We start from the raw sequence: 23,812 nt of genomic DNA, 5'->3' as shown, positions 1-23,812 counted from the left end.
TTCTTCATATTTAAAGAAGTCAAATATATTTTTAATAACTCATATAAAAGAATTATTTATTTATCCTTGGTACAATCAGTTTTTACTTATGGTATATCAATATGGGGAGGAACTTACAACAATCATCTATCTAGATTATTAACAACCATAAACTGCATTATTAAATATCTTCTAAATCTATCATTTCAAACAAGTACTACATTAATTTATGAAGAACTAAAAGTCAAGGATTTTAGGTATATTTTTAATTTTAATACACTAATTGTACTTTATAAAAATAAAAATTTAATTATCCCTTTTGATCATGATCATTATACAAGATATAAACATAATATTAATATATGCCTACCTAACTATAGTAAAGTTTTTGGTCAAATGAGTGTTTTATATAACGGCCTAAAACTATGTCAAACCTTAAATATTAACATTAGCCATTTTAAAAATTTGAAATCATTAAAAAAAAATGTTAAAAATCTTGATCTGTCTATTATATAATTAATATGTTGTTATAATTAATTTTGTTCTTCATACTCTTATCTTTTACTCTGTTTAAAATATTGTATATATTATATACTTTGCTACTTCTTAATGCCAACTATCACTAATTTATTATTTACTAGCTGATCCTGTGCACTTCGTTGCCCGTCAAATGTACCAACTCTATATGACTCAAACTTTGTTCAATTCGTTATTTAATATTCGGTGTACGGTGTTTATTTATCTTAACTTTTCTGATGCCTGGAATAAAAATTCTGATTCGCAGCAGTATATTATCAGGTAGGCAATCTACCTGTGGTAGATCGCGGACCCAGTGCGGTTTGTACGTAAGTGTATGATTTAACTCTAAAGTATCAAAGTTATACCAAGTTTATTTTGATATAATACGGCGGATTAATGTAATCAATTAATACATAATCCTAACCTAACCTAAACGTACTAAATTCCGACGAATAAAAAAACCAAATTTAACTCTTTTTAAATTAGCCTATCTTCTTCACAGAGATCTGCACACAAACGTATATATTATAATATATTATAGGCTATAGCTGATCCTGCACACTTTGTGGCCCGTAAAAAATGACAACTATTAAACAAATTGTGATTGTTCAACTCCTTTTTGGTGTAACTCACTGCAGTAAGTGCAACTCAGACACCCTGGTAGGCAATGTGTGAAAATTCGATTTGATGCATGCTTGTACCTGATCTGCCCGATTAACCAATAGCAACCATAATAATAAATAAATAAAATGTCCATTAATTATTTCTCCTATAACCAATAGCAACCATTTATAAACAAATATTTCCATCGTAAATCTCAAAATCCCTGTTTGAGCACTTCTATTAATTGAATGTAGCGTGATGTTATATAGCCTATAACCTTCCTCAATGAATGAACTATCCTAACTATAAAAGTAATTTTTCAATATTCGAACCAGTATAGCCCCTTACAGCCCCTTACAGCCCTTTTAAGCCCATTTCAGCCCTTTTTAGTATTAAAAAGTAGCCTATGTTTTTTCTCAGTGTCTAAACTATCTATGTACCAAATTTCATTTAAATCGGTTCAGTAGTTTCGGAGCCTATTCAATACAAACAATCAAATCTTTCCTCTTTATAATATTAGTATAGATATAGATGTATTAATTTTAAGTAATATAATATAAGAACCGCTCCCCCAGCACACGCTTAGCTTTTAGGGGGTGCTGCAAATAATTATTTTACGTACTTATACAATGTGTCACTTGTTGTTTTTTTGCAAAATATATTATTATTATTATTATTATAATTATTAAATATATATAATAAGATCGCTCCCTGGCTCCCGTTAACGCGGTGCGAATTAATGGCGACAAATGGATTCATTGCCACTATCTCGCACCGCGTAAACGGGGGCCAGAGAGCGATCTTGTGAAATACTTATAATCAATGGATGTATATATATATAAAGCAATGTTGTTGGTAACGTCACATATGAGAACTGGTACCTTTTATTCGAAATATAACGATTAAACCGCCGACTGAAACTAAAACGCCAATAGATGGGGCTAATTCTGTAGCCACGCATTCGCATTCACTGTTCGTTAGATTCGCGGTCTTATCTTATCCCTAACTAGTCCCCCCCAGTTCAAAATCTAGTAATTAGTATTAATTTTTATATTCTGTGGAACTAACCAATATGGCATATGGGGAGGGATGCTTGAGTCCCCCCAAAAAATTTAGTCAATTTGTGCCATGTTTACAGGACATAATACAAATAAAACATAATAAATCTGTTACTCTTAACTTAACTCTTTACTTAATATTTAATAAGTAAAACGAAGGTATTGAAAGCTTTTTGTACTTATAGGAAAATTATTGATGGTCATCTGGATTTATTGTGCCTTTGGCACTTGATGTTTATTAAAAAAGGTATATAGGTCCAAGATGTGTCAAGATGATTGTCAATGCACATCTTGTAATATTAATTACAAATATACATGATTGACTTTTGACATATAACGTGTGACTCTCTCCACAGTATTTATATTAATTTTGTAATTAGTTATAAATATATATAATATAAAGTGGTATTTTTAAATTTTAAGCATGCTCACCACATTTCAAACCAAAAGTGTTTGTTTAAGGAAAATTATACAAACCCCATTGCAAGTATATACTAGTTTGATTCACTCAGAATCTAAAATGAGAAGAGTATGCTTAAAAACTAACCCTGTATATTTTCATATTATATTGTATTATATAAAACTATTTTAGTTTATCTTATAGAATTTAAAACATGGAAAAGAAATATTGAAAAAGAAGATCTGTCTTTCTTTGTTGTTCAAGGGGTAGTTGGAAACAAAACCTATTATGTTTGTCACAGATCAGGATCTTCTCGAAATAAATAAATTAAAAAAATTAAATAATATTTAATAGGTACTTATTTATTGATTATGACAAAAAAAAATTATTAGAAAATATAAATCACAGCGATGAATGTATTGATTTTACAATGATGAGTGTTTTTTTGTGTCTGTCATCACCTTTTAGGACAGTAACAGTGCTTGGATTTTAGTTAGAATCTAGTTGGTACTTTGGGGGGTCAAAAGTAAAAATTCCCAGTAGTTTTTAAAAGCACCGTGAAAAACAAAAGAAACATTAAGGAAAAACAGGAATTTTTACGCAAAATCTGTTTTCGAGAACATCGATTTTGGTTTTTGGTGTAACTCTAAAACAAACAAACGTATATACATGACATTTTTACTGGTTGTTTATATTTGCATTTTCTATACACAACAACATTGTAAAAATGATTTGATTTGTTTTGAACTGTTTAGGAATATTTTCAGTTTCCAATTTTATAAGTTTTTTTTTATGGATGTCAATAGAACTTTATTTGTTCGGTAAAAAAGCTTGAAAATTTAATACAAAGCTCCTACAAAATTGTTACTATATTTGAAAAATTTATAAAATGTTCAACTTCTATAGCTAAGGATTGAAAATTTAAAACAAGGCTTCACGTAAATAGGTTATATATTAATTACTTTAATTACAATAATATCGTAAAATATATCTTGTAAGTAATATTATAGGTAATAAACATTAGTGTATCTAGATTTTATTAACAAGTAATTTATTACGAAAATAATAAGAAATTATGTGTACCTATTGTTATTAAATTTGATCAGTACCTATTCGAAGAAATGGCTAATTCGGAATTATTGAAAAAAGATTAGAAATAATTGGGATTAATATATTACAAAATAACATAGTTGTTTCATATTAATTAGCAATTACTGGAAAATGATTTTATTTTTCAAAAATCGATATGATGGTCTATTGTTAATATATTTTATTAAAAGAAACTGTACACTGGTGAATAAAAGTTGAACTATAAATAATAAATATTATTATTATAATAAATATAATTATTAAGCAATTTAATATTTGGAACAAACCATACAGTTTTTTTAATATTATTATTTGTTAAAGTGAACATTAAAAAAACCAACAATTTAATTTTTATAAATATTTTATTGGTCAATAATTTATTAATTACTAATAACCTTTTGATATTTATTATAAATGTAATAGGAACTTACAAAGTTAATTATGCTGGTAAATTGATTCATCAAATACAAATATAAATAAAATAATATAAGCATAATTTAAAATGCAAAGTTTTAAACGAGTATAATAAAAATTAAATTGTTTGACTTGTTTTATGTTTATGTTTGAATTTTAATATACTTTATAATATATTGGACTTAAGTTTCCATCTTCTACGATTCATAGTCAAATCCTATAACAGGTATTTAGTTTTTTTTTTATATATTTTGTAAAAGTACATACATTCATACATACTGTTTATAAATAATTTTAATAAAAAAAATTATTGTTTGAAATCTCAATAGTTAAATTGTTGATAAAGTTATAGATACCTATTTTTATTTTATTAATTGTTGAAAATGTTAGGTATGTCTTATTTTATCAGGTTTTAAAAGGTTTTACATATTTTAGAATATTTTCTAACGGCATAATATATTATTAATATTATTAATATTATTATATATATTTATTATTTATTATAATATTATTAAAATTATTAAAATTTTAAAAGTTTTAATAATTCACAAGTTAACCACAAAATGTTTGCACCCGGGACAGAAGTCACTTTTACCCCCCCCCCTCTCTAAATGTGGTTCGTTTCAACCATTACTCATTAGGAAATACAATTATGTATTCTACATCTCTATGTATACATTAATCCAACTAGAATGTCTCTAAATGTACTAGTTTAAATTAGAAAAAAATATTAATCATCTTTTGATTGTAACGAAAACCGACTCGAGCAAAAGCGCATAAAAATCAAAAAATGGAATCAAATAATAGCGTAAAATTACGATTTGTTGTGATTGACATAGACAAAAAAAAATGTGGAACGCTTCACGATTTTGCGTGTCATCCTTGCCCCTGCGGCCATGCTTATCTTCTCAGTATCGTTCCAATTTTAGTATATGTACAGCCGGTGCTAGTACATTGAAAGCTGTGTCAAACGCTTTATATATATAAAGCTATGTTACTTGTCACGTTACATATTATGAAAACTGGTACCTTTTATTCGAAACATAACGATTGAACCGTTGACCGAAACTAAAACGCCAATAGATGGAGCTAGTTATGTAGCCACTCATTCGCATTCAGTGCTCGTAAGATTTAGGGTCTTATCTTATCCCTAAATAAACACTAATCATGACTAAATAATTGGTCATGTCCAATGCATTCCAATTTGGATAAATTTATCTTTTTAGGCCTTAATACTAATTTTTGTAAGAATGCGGACTATACCATTCAATTATAAACAATATCTAACGTACAATGGTATAAACCTTAAGAACTTCTATGACAAATTTAAATAGTGAAAATAAAATTTCTCAAATCTGAAATTACTACAAACGACTATCTAGTTACGAAAGTGAGCGACCGTCGAGCTTGTGATGTAAAAATTAAGATTTAAAATTATAATCTAATGGTACCTGTCCGATCTAATTCTAAGTACTATTGTAATCTGTATGATGTTGCTGAATAAATATGAAATTGAATATACTGTATGTATGTATAGTGTATACATAGTACGTTATAGTTGTAATTTATAAATAATAATAAAAACAGCTGAAAAACGGGTATATTTATATGCATCATAACATAACAGTCCAACACCATTTTTCTACCAAATGAAATTTAGTTTTTTTTGGAATTCCAAAAGTAGGTATTACCTACCTATTTGTTTAATAGCTAGGTATTTTAATTTTTCTATTTTATTTCTATAAAATGCATTATTAATATTTTTTCAGTCCTAAGGTTTTAAAATATTGGAGTATTGTGTTACAAGAGAATTCGCACAAGTTTTTTTATAATAATTAAAAATACATAAAGATATTAATTATAGGTACATTCAAATTCATTCATTTGTGAAGATGAAGTATTTAATAATATACTATGTATAGGTCACTCAAAGATGTCCCATGGACATCTTATGAGCAGGAGAAAAACCTGTATGTGTCAAAACTGCGAAGAACATCTTACAGTAAAGCACCTCCTTGTCTACTGTCAAAACCATATAGAAACCAGAAAAAGCTTAGAAATGTCTGAGATTTTCTTCGGAGCCCTTATTCCAATCAAAGACAACACCAACAAAATCATCACATTTATAAAACTTATTGATATGTACACTTTAATCTAAAGAAAACATTGTATTTATATTTTGTATTTAAATAATATTTATTTTGTTATAAACTAATAACCTTGTAGTAGCTTGTTTTATTTTTATTTAAAAGACCCTCTGAAATACAAACCATTTGGTGTACAAAGGATAAGATACTTATAATTTACATTTAACATTATTTTGACAGTATACATTATAAGTAATAATGTATACTTTTCAGAATGGTTTGGGGAAGGTTAATTTTTTTATAAGTATTTATAAGTTCAAATTTTGACAAAATTAGTCAAATTCACAACAAATTAAAACATTATACATTTTTTTAAATTAATACCAATTCATAGGCAACAGCAGACCAGCAGTTCAACACATTTATAACTATACTTTTTATATGTAGATGCTTTCAAAACCAAATAGTATGTATATCATCATAAAAAAATTAGCAGCTCAAATAAATAAAAAAATTGCATTTATAAAAATGGTTTTATAATCTTGAAAAATCATTATAATATATAAACATAAAGATTTTATTATCTGAATATGAAGATAATACCAAAATACCAAACTGTATTATGAATATAAGTAAATTAAATTTACGATTAACTAAATTAACTAAATATATTCTTAATAACCCCATTAATCATTATGTAATATAGTATATTATCAAATTCAAAAGTGCTAATGGGTATACATAATAATAATTTACAAGCTGCAAGTACCAATATTTAATAGATAAGTACAAAAAATAAAAACTCTAATCTAAGTAAATTAAAGTACATTGATTCAATATCAATATCATTAAAAATAAGTTTTTAAAAAAATAATTAATGTTCATATTTTGTCTTGTTCGTCATTACTTAAACAGGGGATGGCTGATAAGGATATCCCGGATATTGAGACTGATTTGATGGAGGAGCCAAAGGTCTCTGTGGATATGGCTGATAGCCGCCAGGTTGACCAGGAGTTGGATAACCTTGTGGATATCCTTGTGGCGGAGGTTGATAACCTTGCTGAGGTGGATAGTTTTGAGGTGGTCCAGGCTGTTGGTTAGGTCCATTATTAGGAGATTGGTATGATTGAGCGTTGGGTTGTTGTGGTGTAGGATAATTAGGTTGTGGCGCAGGAGCAGTCTGTTGTACAGCAACAGCAGCATTAGGAACGGATTGGTTAGGTGGAGGAGGGTATGTTTGTGTAGAGGCCGATGGTGCCGATTGAGTTGTCTGAGAAGAAGCATAAGTATTCTGAGGTGCGTTTCCATAACCAGTGTATGCTGATGGTTGATTTGTTACAGGACCATAACCACTGCTTGAACTCACTGGTTGTTGAACATATCCAGCAGGTGGATAGTTAGGCGGGAAATTCTGTGGCTGAGAAGAAACAGTATTTTGTGGATAACTACCACCAGGTTGGTTGCCATATGGACCATTAGGTTGGTACTGTTGATTTGTAGGCGGGTTGGCATAATTGGGATTTGGATAGTTTGAACTGGGCACTGGTTGTTGATGACCATATCCTTGACCTGGATAAGGTTGATTTGGTGGTTGATTGTACACCCCACCTCCACCTGCTTGGCTAGAACCAACAACAGCACTGCTTTGTGTAGTTGCAAAATTTTGATAGCCTTGTTGTCCTTGATACTGAGGAGACGGTCTGTATTGTTGAGAAGGTGGACCTGAAATTTAAGAATGATCAAACATTTTATAACAATGTTATGTTGATTTTTTACCGCCTAACGACACATGCCAGTTTGTAAGACTACGATAGAGCTATAATATTGTAAAAATGTATCAATAATTGTTAGAGTCTCACTTATTGAAAGTCTTAAAAAGGTATATTACATAAGTATATTTACTATTAATTAATTTAAATTAAATTTAGTGAAAAGTATACAAAAATAATTATTTTTTTCTTTAATTTATAACTGTAGATAATTGAAATATTGTCTTGTATAGTATGTTGTAGTTGTTTATCTACAATTTATGATAACGTTTGTTTGAACATAGATTTTACGGGTTAAATCAGGCCAACTACTACTAGCGCTATTGTTTCACACTTTAAATCACTTCTTTGACATAATATGATAACGCCCTGAGCTCCAACCTGAGTAGATACCATTGATATCTAATACACACTAAATTCAAAGATTTTAAATGTATTCCTAAGAAAAAAATGATTCCTTAGACATACGCATCGGAGCAATAGATTGTTGAGGGCGATATCCACTAGGAGGCATTGGTCCTCCTTGTCCTTGTGTAAACACTTGGTTCATGGCCTGTTGAGGTGGACCTTGTTGCTGAGGTTGTTGTTGCTGCTGTTGAATTGACTGAGGATTCTGACCCTCAGGTCCACCCATCATAACAGATGGAGGAGGAGGTTGCTGTTGCTGTTGCTGTTGCTGTTGCTGCTGCTGCTGCTGCTGCTGCTGCTGCTGTTGTTGTTGTTGCTGTTGTTGTTGCTGTTGTTGTAATTGCTGCTGATGCTGTTGATGTTGTTGCTGTTGCTGTTGTTGTTGTATCTGGTGCATGTGCTGCCCTTGCGTTTGCATACCTTGTTGCAAGGCTATACTTGGTGGCTGCAAAAATAATAATAGGTACTAATATTAATAATAAACAAATTTAAAAATAAAATAATACTAGGTAAAATATCAATAGTTGGTGCTATCCGTTAACTGAACTACCACCTGGTATCGGAACATTTTGTTGGAGTGGATATGGTACAGATAGACTGACCAGACCGGGATTCACACACAATACATTCAATCATAATTATGTTGACCCAGTTAGTGGAGCTCACATTTAGCACATTGAACGTATTTGGGGCTTCCCTAAATGGAGAATCATAGGAACCATATGTCATTATTTGAAATCTTATCTTACAAAGTTTATTTTAAGAAACAATGTAGAGAGAATCCATTTGATTTTTTTATTGAACAATATAATATTATTCAACAATTTAGTTTTTAATAACTTCAGATATTTTATTTGGAACTCTGTGATTATTTTTGTAAAAGGTAGTTTGTAAGTTGATTTAAAAGATACTTGTTTGTTAATACTCTATCACTGAACCATATAACATTTATCCCCTCACCGTACTTGTAGTTTATGTCAGCAGTCTTTTACTCTTTAATCTAAAATTTTAATATTCATGACAGATATTTCTCAGTATTTCAATTATTGCAGACATAGTGATGTGTATGTTATGATAGGTCTTATATTATATTATGTCTAATATATTATGATCTATTAATGAAAAAATGGTAAATACTTGTTATAATAATTGAAATTTTTTTTTACTACAAAATATAATATTATAATCATTTTAGTTATCGGCAAGTCACTATAATATTATATGTGTAATTTTATGTACATACCTCTCTATCTTACAAACGAGATTAATTTATTTTTAATTATTTATAACATCAATTTTAATGAGTTATTTCCCGCAAAATTTAATAGTGGCATTAGATTTTTATAAAAAAAAAAACATATCATTAAAACAAATAAAATGTATAACATTTAAGGATCTTTAGAAAATTGTTTAATTTTGTTGAGTTTATTTACTTACATGTAATTATGAATTATTAACTATCATCTGTACAACTAGGTATTAACTCGGGTATTAATAATCGTAAACGATAATATATTACAATAGTTTTCAATTTATTTCAAAGTTTAGTAACGATAGGTAACTTTAACTATATTATAAAAAGTGAAAGGATGATCAACTATATATGTTGCTGTGGGCGATAACAAGCAAGTACTGTTTGATATTTTGAATTAAGTGTATACAAGCTAATAGGTACTAATATAAATATATTATTATGCTAACATAAATTGTGTATACATATTAAGCTAAAGTGTGATTGGTAGTTGAGATAACGGAATTAAGATCACAGTAACCAATATTTTATAATAAATTACTGTATTTACTTATAATATGTCATAAGTTAAATAATATATGTACATACCGGAAGCAAGGATTGAATGTTTTGATTTGAATCTGCCACAGACGCCAAGTAGACTAAATTGCGGTGAAGAATTTGCTGAAATCTTAAAATAAACAACAAAATATATTGTATTAGAATCGATGACATTTTTATTATGTTTTCATTGTTGAACTTGTATTATACAGTATAATACAAAGTCATAGAATAAGGATAAAATTTAAAATACTTAATAAGTTAGGTATATAAACACTAACGACACACTGACTGTTTTACTCACTGTCTTTCACTAAAATAGTTTAATCCTTTGCTTTAATTATTAAAATGTATGTTACCTATAACAGAAGAGTATTCTCTTCAAAAATATTCCTATGACCATAGAAAAAATATATGCCTACCAAAATGTATAGATGGACAGAATGTTATGAATCTAACAATTTTATGTTTGAGATTTTAGAATTCATAAAAATAAAACAATTGTGAAATAAAAAATTTTAGAGTCAAATCTTTACTTATGATTGTTTATACTATAATTTAAATACAATTGTAGAAATGTTTAAATGTCTTTTAAACTTGCTGTAAGTACCTAATACAAATCAAAGTATTATATACCTAAGTTAATTACAGTTATAGTAAATAATCGTAACCATTAAACTTACTGAACACAATCTTGAGCTTTTCCTTTACTTTGAAATTCTTGAATAGTTGAAATCAGTTGTGCATTTTCATCAAGTATCTAAAATATAAATAAATATAAATTATTAATCTTAATGTACCCTCCCACTAAAATATTTGACATATTAACTAGGTACTACAAATTAAGTTTGTATAATATTTCCTGAACACGATATGAATATAATACACCTATTTTTATACATTAAAATAGTCTAGCCTTTGTTACTAAGCATACCTATTTTATTATATATAATTATATTTCTTTAGATAAGCAATTTTTTTTTTACTATCTTCCTATCCATAGGTGCCTATTAATTAATACCGTAGATGGAATTCATTTTACCTAAAACATATTATGAATAAACCCCAAATAGCGAATGTGGTGTGTAGGTACCGTTTCAAACATTGTTTGTCTTCGAAAAAAGGCATATTGATTTATATATTTTATGTTTTGGTATATTTTTATATTTTATACTCGATTTTTCATTTTATGTATTGTACTACAGCCCCCCTCTTTTTGGAGTGCATTAATATTATCATTTAATCCATAGGTACCTATCATTGCCAATTAATACTTAGGGTAATAGAATAGCATCAGTTAAGTGCATAGTCTAAAATGTTTACCTATTCACTATTTAGGTTGGACATGAATAAGACCAGACAACGAGGATTTCAGAGTAATGATGCGCCAAACATATACCGAAACAAAACTACATTACCAGGCAACACTTTTATTTCAATTTTATTTTGCGAACAAATGTAAGGAAAATGTATTTTTGTATGCATAAAACAATGGTGAAATCAGAATTTTGCGGAAAATCGAAATATTAATGTTATAGCCATTTGAAGTTTTTACCAACCTAACTGCATATAGGTCAAGATATAGGCATAATAGTCCCTGAAGGATCATTTGTTTGCTCAAACTGCTTAAATGGAAAACATCTTCTGATTTGTTAAAAAGAAAACAAACTTCAAATGAAATAGCGTGAAACCAAAAGAATAACCTATCTACCTATGCATTAAAAAAGGATTAAAATCGAATTACTGACGTAGGCACTCCGTTTTAGATACTCTGCTACTCTCAATTATATAGGTAGTATATATAATATATTAACCTATAAATAAATTTACGGTGAAGAAGCCATGGAACGATATTCCTTCATAATGACATTACCGGCAGTCTAAAATTGAAAAGAAAACGATTTGAGGGTAAAGTACTATAATATGTTAAATACGCAGGTACAAAGGTACCTATGTTTAATATTATATTAATATACACATAAACCAGAGGTATTCAAACTGTGCGTTGCCAGTTTGTGAAGGTAGCCGTGTCAAAGAACAGGAAACCAAAATCAATGCAAGTCATGTATAAATGAATATAAATGATTAATTATAATCATTAAAGCGATTATGGAAACGATAATGAGACACATCACGCGACCATTTGAAGTCTTAGTACTAAAGTCACCGTTAATCGTTATTTATTATCATCCATATTGTTTCATTTTTTTTCATAAAAATAACTTGAGAGCGGTCAAAATATTGTGAACGCCCAAAGGAACCGCGAGATGAAAAAGTTTGAATATTTCTGACACAAAAACGTTAAGCATATTATCGTCAGCTCTGAGTGACGTCTACGGCGGTTTTTCACTTCACTTACCTTTTGGATTTGCATCGTAGGCGGCACACGGCGGTTCTGATTGTAGGCGGCCGCGGCTGCTGCGGACGCCATTTCGAGGGGGTTTCTATTCGCACTGCGGGCTGCCAGAATGACGACGGCGTGTGACGGTTGAGGAAGAAAACGGCAACGACGACGACGACGGCGGCGTGCTAAAACGTTGACGGCAAGAGCACACGGAGAGTATGTCGGAGAGGGCGCTCGGGAAAGCGTAAAAACTCAACTCGAATGGAAAAAAGGGAGAAAAAAACAGAGAAAAAACAGTGTGTGAAACGGACGAATCGATATCGAAGAACGCAGCGCAGAAAAAAATAATGAAAAATGTGCGTCTGTCACTCTGCGTCTGTCGGTGTGTGGCGTGAGCGAGCGTGCGCGCGTGCGTGCAAGCGTTTCGGAAAACAAAAACGGATTTTTCGACGCGCGCTCTCGAGTCGACGGCGGCGGCGGCAGCGAACGGGTCACGACGTCCTGGCGACACTCGACCGACGACGACGCGTAATAATATTATAATATTATAATATTTTGTTGCGAACATAAATAATATTATGGGCCTATTTATTAAATGTTGAGTTCGATTTTCACCACCAACATAAACACTCGACCGCACACCGTCACGCCGGCTGCCACCGTGGGACAGTAGGACATTGGGAGGTTGGGACAACGTTACCGGCCGGGCGGTGGACAAAGATGTCGAAACGTAATCTGTACCAGGGAGCGATAAATAAAAACCATAACCACAGACAATCGGTACCTCCCACCGCCACAACCACAGCATCCGTTGAATTTTATCTATAATACTATGATGACACGACGTCGCGCACGGCTATAATAGATATCAACAATTGTCAATTATATAATAATATATTATCATGATTAAATTATAATTTATAATAATAGTAATAGTTATTTGATCATGAAAATATATTATTATAATCTATAATCTTAACCGTCCGACCGTCCACCGTTGTCTAAAAACTAGCACTTGGCAGGGGGATTGAACTCAATATTATTTACACTCAAATGTATTTATCTTAGAAATACATAATTATATAGTTGTAGTGCTGCACTCTAACGTCTATTTATACAATTTTTATTTTTTATTATTAATAATTTATTATTACAAAAATTTCAAGAAACTAACAGATAACTAAATAGTATTTTGTGTTTTTTATCGATAAGTCTGATCAGATTTCAATTCGATTTTTCAGTAAAATTCTATACATTTCACTGAACACAGAATATACGTCTTATGTTTCATTTTCACCAAATAGGTTACCTACCTACAACCTACATTATAATTTTGAATAGCTTAGGACTAGGTACTTATGTAGTTAATAGTTATGTCGATCTTTGTTGCATATTCATAACTCATACAAACAGAAATCACTTCCTTTATAAATATGTAATTTGTATCTTAATCAATGTGTTGAATCTGAATGTGGCCCATTAAGGTACTTAGGTGCCTAATAATTACTAATTGCATCAACAATAGAAATTCCATATTTTTTCCAATTGTTTCATATGGTACACGTGTTGAGCATAACTAAAAATCAATCTCTTGATTTGTATTTTTTATACATTTATTAAGAATAATTCTGATCGATAAAACAGCCTGTCAACGTATCAATAAGTGTTGGTAGGGCTCAAACTATACATAGAGTAGGTACGGGTCATTTACAGACTATTGTTAGTATTAGAGCAAATTTATATAGAATCAAATTTGTATAGAAAAATAAAAACTGATCGAGCTAAGAGGTTTTTTTTCATATTTTAATTTTAAAATGAGTTATTAAGTACTTATATCAGAAAATTTATTGTTTTCTCTCTCTAGCCAATGTACAACATGCATTCAAAATGCATTCATCCAAAATAATTTTTTTTAAGTTTTCGAGTAATCATCAAGTGAAACCAACAATTACAAAAAATTTAAAGAATAATATTGTTGAGTGTACTTACGACATATTGACTTGTTTAAATTTTGTCAAAAAACAATTTAAGTTAACAAAATTGGGTTTTATTTTTGAAGTCTAATATAAAGTCAAATAATAATAAAATAAAAAAACCAATAATAATATGTCAAACCCTCAAAAATATTAACCTCTATAATTGTTGCAATAAATGATTTTAAATTAAGATGATCATAAATCATAAAATAACTATATTGTGCGTGGGTGTAAGAGTAAACAAATATTGCGCTGACATCTTAAATAATTCGTTTTTTCAAATTAACTTTATAATTGCCTATTTTATACATACTTAATTTAGAATAAATGCATACAAGTTTCATACATTATTACATATATAAAAATTAATTTTAGTTAAAAACGAATATTGTGATTTTTTTCAAAACAATAATTCAATCATTTTAAGTATCATTTCAAGTATCTAATTATGAATATAGTGTCAAAAAACACAGATATGCCAAATTATTAAAATAATAAATGGAAAAATGAGCAACAAGGTTATAAATTAAGATTTTTTTGTTAACAATTTAAATCCAGAAATTATATTTATAGACACAGAAACTAATATGAATGTGGTATGAAATAGGAACAAACTGGATCTCTAATATTTACAAATTATATGGCTATTATATAACTATAATAAATATTCCATTAACTTAAAAAAGATACTGTTGTTAAAAAAAAAAATACAAAATAAAAAAACATTTGAAAATATACATAGTATGCATTATTTTATTTTAAAGTCTGCGATTAAAGCTAAATGATCTGAAGGAAATAACAAACTCGGAATTCCACCGTGTTGAATAACATCATCATGTGATGGCATGGACAATACCTAAAAATAAAAATAAATAAAATCTCACAAAAATATTTAGCACATAATAATGTTTACCTGTATAAGCTCAAGATGTTGATTAGTAAAATATATGTAATCTAAAAGTCCGAAAAAAGTTTCGGTATAATTACTGTACAGAACATCAGTATTATATGCACTTTCCATTTTAAATTCAAGATTTTTTTTTAAATCGTTCAATATTTTTACCATTCCTGAAAAAAAAATATAACTTAAATTACACATGAAATTAACAATTATATTGACTCATTGATACTTGTAAACTAACATAATTAGTGGACTACCAAAATTAATTGAGACTTCTAAGTGCCCTCTGCCAAGTATAAATATTTTAAACAACATTCTTTAATTTGTTAATTATTATTATAAATGTGATTTTTCAGAAATATTTGTAGACAGTGTGTAGCTAATCAAATATGACATTTGCAATAATGATAACTGATAAGCTCATAAAAATACTTATACAAATCCTAAATGCAGAAATAAAGTGTTTAACCCTTGATTACTACTTAAATTGTTAATCCCCAGATACTTAGAAGCTTGAATGGATTATATATTTTTTTAAGTTGCATAATTTGATTTTTAAAAGAATGAATATTGTATAATATTATTACATATTATCAGTAACTGCATTTTTTTAACATATCTCTCTAAATAAACTTTGAGCATTAAAAAATATTTATGTATAAATAATAATAAAAATGTATTTACTATGTTCTTCTGGTAATGTTAATTTGGTGGCTAAATCATAAACGCCGCTTTCAGGTGTACTGTTGAAATCTCCACAGAATATAACAGATACATTACGTCCAGGATACTGAAATTGAATACAAAATTATTATATTTATAATTATGCCTTTCGATTAATTTAATCATCGTACTTTATTATTTTTTTATTTATATATGAGTAAATAGTCACATTTGCAAAAAAAAAATAGATGTTTGTAACCTCACAATGAATTTTCTTAAATTATTCAGAGTTATAGGTTTGTTAAGTTATTTGTAAAAAGATTCAAATTGATTCCTTATATGGTGCCCCTGACAATCACATAACATTTTTAAGGTAAAAGATGTTTAATTTAAATATTGTCTTAGAAAGAAATTAAAGCAAAAACAATTTAATCCCTTTTATGATACTAAATAAGGTTCTGTTAGAGTGAACCACTATTGGAAATCAGCTAACACAAAATGTTAGTTAATATCTAGAAACTAGAAATTTTTGTATACAATTTAGAATGGTATTCTATTTCTATGGTTACTATCTAATATTTTTAAAATGAAAATAAAATGAAAATTATTTCATTTAATATGCAGTTTATACACGATGAAGTACTTCCAGTAGGAGGCCTCTTCTTTCTGTCATAATTTATTATTTTTATCACTTAAGCTTTTTGTTCTAATTAAAACATACGGCATAATACATAATATTTTGAGAAAAAAAATATACAGTTAAATAACTTTTCAACTTAAGATACTTACATCTTTATTTATATTTTGTTTTATTTTATTAATAATAATTAGTTCAATTAAAGCTTGAAACAATCTTATAAAATCACCATCTGAATTAGATATCAAATGAGTATTGCATACTAAGAATAATTGTTTTTTGTCAGAAATCAATTCAAAAGCTAGGACCTATAAAATAAGAAAACATTTTAATTAATTTTTTGCTAATAAATACATATTTTTAAAATTAATTGCTAATAATTATTTTACAACATGAAATCCAAACTAATTAAATCTATAAAATAAGCAAGACTTTCTTTTAAAAATTAAACTAAATGTAAATTTTACATTTTAAAATCCAATAAAATACTAATATAAGTAATCACTGACTTGGAAAACAGTTTTTTTTTCTAATCCTTGTTTCCATATTTCATCATCCATTATGTCTCTTACAATAGGTCCACAGTATAATTCCACAGTAATCGGATCGTTTAAACTAATATCACATTGTTCTAATAAACTGAAATATATTTAAAATAAATTAAACCATTAAAATATTAATCAATATAAAAATACAAATAATACTGTATAACATACTTAAATTTTTCAGGAGAATAAAAACAACTCAGACCTTCATTCCTACGGCCATTTTTTTTTAAAAATAATCCAGTCATGCCTTTGAATTGTTTTAATATAGGACATAACTCTCTACGAAAAAAATGTTTATCTACTTCTTGCAAGCAAATTATATCTCCATTGTACGCTACATAAAGATAATCAATTATACATAAAATAAATTATTTACATATTATCACTTGGGTACCTTGAAGTTCTCTTAAAATAAGAGGGTGCCGATAACTGGATGCTAAAATTTCTTCTGGGCAATAAGGATACATTTCAGATTTTGCTTCCTTAGTTTTTGTGTATTCTCCAGCTAGTAAATTGTATGTTACAACTCTAATACTACAACATATAATTACAAAAAAACAAATTTAGTTAACTGCTTGTAATAATAATTAATAAGAACCATTGTTTATTTTAAAAGTATTATTACTTAATAAGATATATATTTCATTTTAGATAATAAATAAGTAAATAGCAATTAATTATTGTTAAAACTACAGTATCAATTACAATTGGTTAAAATTACAAATATATATAATTAATTCACCTTACCTATTAAATGGCTTAGTTTTTAACCTCTTTTCAAATGGGTAGAGTTGAATGGTATTTTTTAAGACTGTCGAAGATGTTATTTCTGCTTTAGGTCCTGGTTGGCCTTCATCATTAAAAGGAGTACACACCAATTTTAGACAACAATTAACATCCTCAGCAGTAGGTGTATAGGTCATTTTATTGCCCACTTCTGTTTCATCTTTTGAATTAATTCTGTACCATAAATACTGAGTATCCATAACAGAGACATTAAATCCCTGATCAAGTGCATAGGGATATATCATTAGTCCTTGATATGGAGGATATCCCAATTTAAATTCCTTAATTAATGGTGCATTAACTATTATTTTATAAGTCTGATCTTTAATTTGAAGCGTATTTTCTTTCATTTCCTCAAATATTTCATAACACTTAGAAGTAGGAGGTACTTGGATTCCATTCGCTAATATAAAGACCCAATCTCTGTCAAGATTTTCTTTTTCAACTTTGCGTTGACTAAGTGATAATTTTAAAACAAGTCTATCAACAAAGTCTTTTATTGTATCTTCTGGACTTCGACACAATTTTATTGTTTTTGATTTGTTAAATGGTGATAGTAGAGTTACCATCATTTTTTGTTTGGTCTCTCCTGTTGGAATCAAGCAGTTGACAAACATTGAATTTTCCCATAAAATTAATTTAAAAGAAGACATATTTCTTATAATGCAATAGATATGCTTGGATAACTTGTTAAAAGATTTCATATGTTTTTCTAGAAAAAAAAAAAAAAAACCGTAAGTGTATTACTTATACTTAAGTACATTTATGAGGACGTTACACCGACATTTGTTATATTTGTCTTACAAGTGCATAACACACTAAATTGTATACAGCAGAACACGTTAAGCTAAATTAAAGTGAATTGACCTCTTAAACAATTTAAAGGTAAGATTATTATCTAGATAATCTCATGGGCTTTTTATTATATTTTAATTTTAAAGCGAGTTGAGTATTTTAAAATTGTAAATTCTTTGTACATCTTAAAATACTCATAACTAGTTTTAAAGTTAAAATATAATAAAAAGCTTAAGAGATTGCCTAGATAATAATCTCACCTTTAAATTTTATAAGAGGTCAATTCGCTCTAATTTTTTAACTAACGGAGCTACATGTGTTCTTCTGAGCGTACAATTTGCTATGTTAAGCACTTGTAAGACGGAGACAACAAATGTCGGTGTAACATTCTCTTAAATTGTATTTTATAAGCTTTGTTTTGGGACCTAGAAATAATTCAATATGGCAGTTGGAGCTAACATTGACAAGGAGTGATTAATACTTTACCCTATAATTCATAACAAATTGAAAATGGTTGTTGAGGTTACATTATGTAAAAACAACTTCAGTGAATGGGGGTAGGTACAATGAATTGAATATTTGATAAGTGAATATATACCCAAATTATCTAATTTAATATGTAAATAGGTCTCGTAGCTCATAAACATACACACAAACTACACATGTAGAACAGAGTTCATCAAAATACGTATAAAAAAAATACTAGAAAAAAGTTGTAAGTACTTAGGCATATTTAAAAAAACTGTTTAATAAAGAACATGTGTCATTAGTCACTACAATAGTCACTACTTACTCATTACAATAGGTACCCGTCACCTGATGACTGGGATTCATAGCACTAGTAAATAGTAGGTATACCAAAGCTATTTTAAATATTTTGAAACTAAATATTATAATAACGAAAAATTTGCATACTTACATTGATATTTATTATTAAATATAATCTTCAATACTGATCAACAGTAAAAAAATGTCACAATCGAATCGTAAACCGTGTAATTCGGCAGGCATGAGACATTACGATTTACATTTTACGGCTACTGAAAATTCTGCACATTATCAATGAAAATACGTTTAGATGATAACAATAATATTATGATAGTTGATAACGACGGACGAACGGATCTTCGCAGCACGATTTACCATAATATTATATTTGATAAGTTCGTGTTCGCAAGAAAGAATGTTTCAGATACTCCGTGTATAAAAATATAAAATTGCCTATAATTTATAACTGTCCACTATAGCCATTGAGTATAAATTGTATAGAGAAACAATGTTCGATATTTTATGCTACGCTCAAGGGGATTCCATACCGTGATTTTCTGTTTTTGTCTAACACACGCGCGACATAGGATTTTAGACGGATTCTTTGCCAAACATATCAATTGATCTAATGAAGTGATAATAATTCTGAAAACAGATTTGAATTCGTCGTCAAGTCTACTTGAAATCGACTTTCCCACAATTTTGACTTCTCCAAAAATTGAAATACAAAAATGTTTAAATACTCTTTTTTGATATGACGTTTACTGGAATTTGAAAAGGTAGAATTACTAGTTACTACACTGTTTCGCCTTAATAAATAAATAGCCTTTATAAATGAAGGCTCTCTACTCAATGGTATAGGTCTACTTTTTTTTAATTTTAATTTTTTCCATTTAGGCCCGAAGGCTTGAAGTTTGGACGCCTATTTCTATTTGGGCACCCGTAGGTTTCTGCCATGCCCGGTTGTCTTGCCGACAGTAGTTGCCTGCCCAGAGAGCTATGCCGCCCGTAAACAATAAACAATAATTTTCTACAGACTACAGTTTTATAAATGATCTAAAGTATGATAAAAAAAAAAAACAAGAATAATAATTTTATATTGTGTTACTGTCTATTAATTATTTTTGTTTGAGTTCAATAGACATTTAGGATGAGGAGTGATATAAATAATTGCAAACCTGATTTAGAATAAATATAATTTATACAGACAGGGTAATTTAAAATCCTAGTAAAATATAAACCATATTATTTTTATTTAAACTCATTATAAAAATATTAAAAATACATAGGCACGATTCTTTTTTACTCGGTTTCATTCGGCGTTGTAGGAACGTTGCTGTAACGTTGTAGGGACGTTGCAGAGACGTTGTAGAAATCTTGACGGCGACTGATCAGAACACGTGTAACAGGAGCGTATGCTGTGATCGTGATTGCCTCGGCCGTCGCAGTCACTGGCTCCGACGCCGCCTCCGAAATCGAAAAACAGTAGCGCCTAGCGCGTGCGACCCTGGTACTCGGATACCCAGATGAAGTAGAACTTGTCCTTTAGAGATTTTTTCGACTCAACGATTTCTCATCCAACGATATTCTTATTTTGTTGGAATTCAAAAACGAATAACCGTAGTCCGTAGATACTTTAAGTGTTCACCAAATACGATAAGAATGATAAGATATCCAAATTTTTAACTACAAAATCATTTTCAAAAAGTTATTTATTATACTTATTTTTAAATTACTATAAGTACAACTTATATTAAATCTTATATTAAATTTCCATTATCAACATATAAAAAAAGGGATAAGGTAAGTATAGGTAACCGCTCTACTATACAATTATAGGTGTCGAGTACCTATACTATCATAATTGAGGAGTTAGTCGCTGTAATAGTGTAAATCAGGGGTGCCATTTGGGGGGGAGTAGGGGATACTTTGGCTCCCCTATTTTTTTCTGTGTCTTATTGGCCTGGATTAAAATGTAGAATACGCCGACGGCCGTCCTGAGCTCAAGTTCTCCCACTCTCGCACTCGATTGTGCATGACGGTCGCCCATCAAAACTGTCCAACAAGTATACACCAATTTCAAATAAATTGAACGTAAACACGTGTATTATAGTGGTGCTAATTGGAACTGGCTGTATATTATAACTCACAATGGACTGACGGCACTGCACGCACGTCGCGTACCGGCGGTTGTTGGTGGGGGTATCCAGTATAAACAATATCTGTATTGACTATTTTTTAAAAAGTGGCCCGACAAAAAAAAATTGGCCTGCTTAAATTTTGGCACCCAATTATAAAACTCAAATGGCGCCCCTGGTGTAAAGGTCCCCACACACTGCAATGGTGGCGGTGGCGTTAAATTCTATTGGCTTGGTTTTACCGCCGCGGTGAAATGAGTCCTGCATCAATTCACCGCCACTGCAGTGTGTAGGGACCTTTATACTGAATGAAAACGATCTGTCAGCGAACATTACCAAGTAATAAGTATATTTAATTATATATTTATATTGCTATTAAAGTAGTTTGTTTACTACTAATTAGTAGCTAGTAATAGGTTGAATTAATTTTTCTCAAATCACCTAAATTGATTGTCATTATGTGTATAAAATATAATCAAGCCCGGATTAAGATAATTTTGCCAAATAGTCATCATATATACATTATCCGGTAATCGGTCAAAATATCCAAGGACAAGATATCCACGGACAAAATATCCAAACCGAAATATCCAAGGACAAAATATCCAATGGTCAAAATATCCACGGACAAAATATCCAAATTTATCCGTTTTTACGTAAATTAGTAGATTACACTTTACTTTGTAATATACTGCAAAATATACTGCACACATCTTAGTCAAATAGTCAAATAATATAAAATAAAATGTAAAACAATTTGTTTTTATGAATACAGTATACACACAATGAAATGAAATAAAATATTAAATAATTTGCTAAAAACATGACTACCTACACTATTTTCTAAAAATTTGGAAAAACGTTTCAGAAAAATAAAAATACATACATCATTGTAAAATCAATACATTCTCGCTCCGCTCAGAATCTAAAGTTTTCTAAATATTAAATTTTAAAATTAGCTCGTAAAATTAGTTAAACTTATATACATATATAACTTATATAACTTATATATATATATAACTATATATATATAACTTATATAACTTATATTACTAATAGTAAAATAAATTTTGCACGCACATTAATAATATAAAATAAAATGTAAAATAATTTTAAAACATTTTACCTTTATCGTAGGACGTAAGTGTGTGTATGCATCCGTGGAGCTGAGCTTGGCGAGCTTTGTTAATATTATATATATATATACATTTAGGTACTAATTAGTAATTACTAATTACTAATAGTAAAATAAACTACATTAATAGTAATAATATCACAAATTATACTGCACTCACATTAGTCAAACCCCTGCGTTGAGTTTTTAATTGCTGTTGACATATTTATATTTTATATATATATATCAATTACAATATATATAATATTAACAAAGCTCAGTTTGACTAATGTGAGTGCAGTATAATTTGTTATATTATTACTATTAATGTAATTTATTTTACTATTAGTAATTAGTAATTACTAATTAGTACCTAAATTTTTAAAAACAATTTTTAAAATTTTTGGAAAATAGTGTAATATTATATGGAATACCTATATTATATCGTATATTTATATTTATATTATTATTATATATTAGGTATATTTTTATAATTAAATAATTTGATATTTGAGCTAATTTTATTACAAAGTAAAGTATAATCTACTAATTTACGTAAAAACGGATAAATTTGGATATTTTGTCCGTGGATATTTTGACCGTTGGATATTTTGTCCTTGGATATTTTAGTTTGGATATTTTGTCCTAGATTCACATTATAGGAAACATACTACCTGCCAGGGGCTTACTATTGTTCGATTCTATTATGGGCTCGGGGCTCCCGCCCAGGGCCGTCCCGAGGGTGGGAGGGGGTGTAGGGGGTGGGCCACACCCCCCCCCCCCCACAAGACTCATCTAGTTGGGCCCAGTCGGCACATAGCTTAGCGATCCATTGAGTCGGCAATTTTAATAATATTCAATAATTATAATATTATAATAATATTTCAAGTATTTGAAAAAATATTTTATATTGCACAGTCAAATTATGAGTTAAAATATTCTCCTATGAAAATAAATATTACTACTTTATTTATAATTTTATAAGAATATCATAATTTAATAATAACTATTAACAGTATTAACT

The 23,812-nt window shown here is 29.0% G+C and overlaps 2 protein-coding genes and 1 non-coding gene across 4 annotated transcripts; all 3 read right to left on the bottom strand.

The window, feature by feature from the left end:
- Positions 1–4,907: 4,907 nt before the first annotated feature.
- LOC132937675 (U6 spliceosomal RNA) lies at positions 4,908–5,015 on the bottom strand. The gene has a single exon (XR_009663775.1). It is a non-coding gene; the product is annotated as a U6 spliceosomal RNA (small nuclear RNA).
- A 1,653-nt stretch (positions 5,016–6,668) lies between these two features.
- Positions 6,669–13,071, bottom strand: LOC132935668 (alpha-protein kinase 1-like). Of its 2 annotated transcripts, XM_061002272.1 has the most exons (5): positions 12,478–13,071; positions 10,802–10,878; positions 10,167–10,248; positions 8,387–8,771; positions 6,669–7,871 (listed from the first exon to the last, which is right to left on the bottom strand). In XM_061002272.1, the coding sequence occupies exons 1-5, from the start codon at positions 12,547–12,549 to the stop codon at positions 7,057–7,059; spliced, it is 1,431 nt and encodes a 476-aa protein (XP_060858255.1). In that variant the 5' UTR covers positions 12,550–13,071; the 3' UTR covers positions 6,669–7,056. The 2 variants fall into 2 exon arrangements, with proteins under 2 accessions (XP_060858255.1, XP_060858256.1); XM_061002273.1 differs by lacking the exons at positions 10,167–10,248; positions 10,802–10,878; positions 12,478–13,071 and adding an exon at positions 8,880–8,909 and having other exon boundaries at positions 8,387–8,792.
- Positions 13,072–15,173: 2,102 nt separating this feature from the next.
- On the bottom strand, positions 15,174–19,840 carry LOC132934563 (2',5'-phosphodiesterase 12). The gene is made up of 9 exons (XM_061000879.1): positions 19,688–19,840; positions 17,935–18,685; positions 17,582–17,721; positions 17,356–17,521; positions 17,149–17,278; positions 16,792–16,947; positions 16,024–16,129; positions 15,352–15,506; positions 15,174–15,294 (listed from the first exon to the last, which is right to left on the bottom strand). The coding sequence occupies exons 2-9, from the start codon at positions 18,675–18,677 to the stop codon at positions 15,187–15,189; spliced, it is 1,704 nt and encodes a 567-aa protein (XP_060856862.1). The 5' UTR covers positions 18,678–18,685; positions 19,688–19,840; the 3' UTR covers positions 15,174–15,186.
- Between the last annotated feature and the right edge of the window lie 3,972 nt (positions 19,841–23,812).

The sequence above is a fragment of the Metopolophium dirhodum genome, chromosome 1 (genome assembly GCF_019925205.1).
Source record: "Metopolophium dirhodum isolate CAU chromosome 1, ASM1992520v1, whole genome shotgun sequence".
Classification (NCBI taxonomy): domain Eukaryota; kingdom Metazoa; phylum Arthropoda; class Insecta; order Hemiptera; family Aphididae; genus Metopolophium; species Metopolophium dirhodum.
Note: the sequence above shows the minus strand (reverse complement) of the source record. Positions and strands in the feature narration are given on the sequence as shown.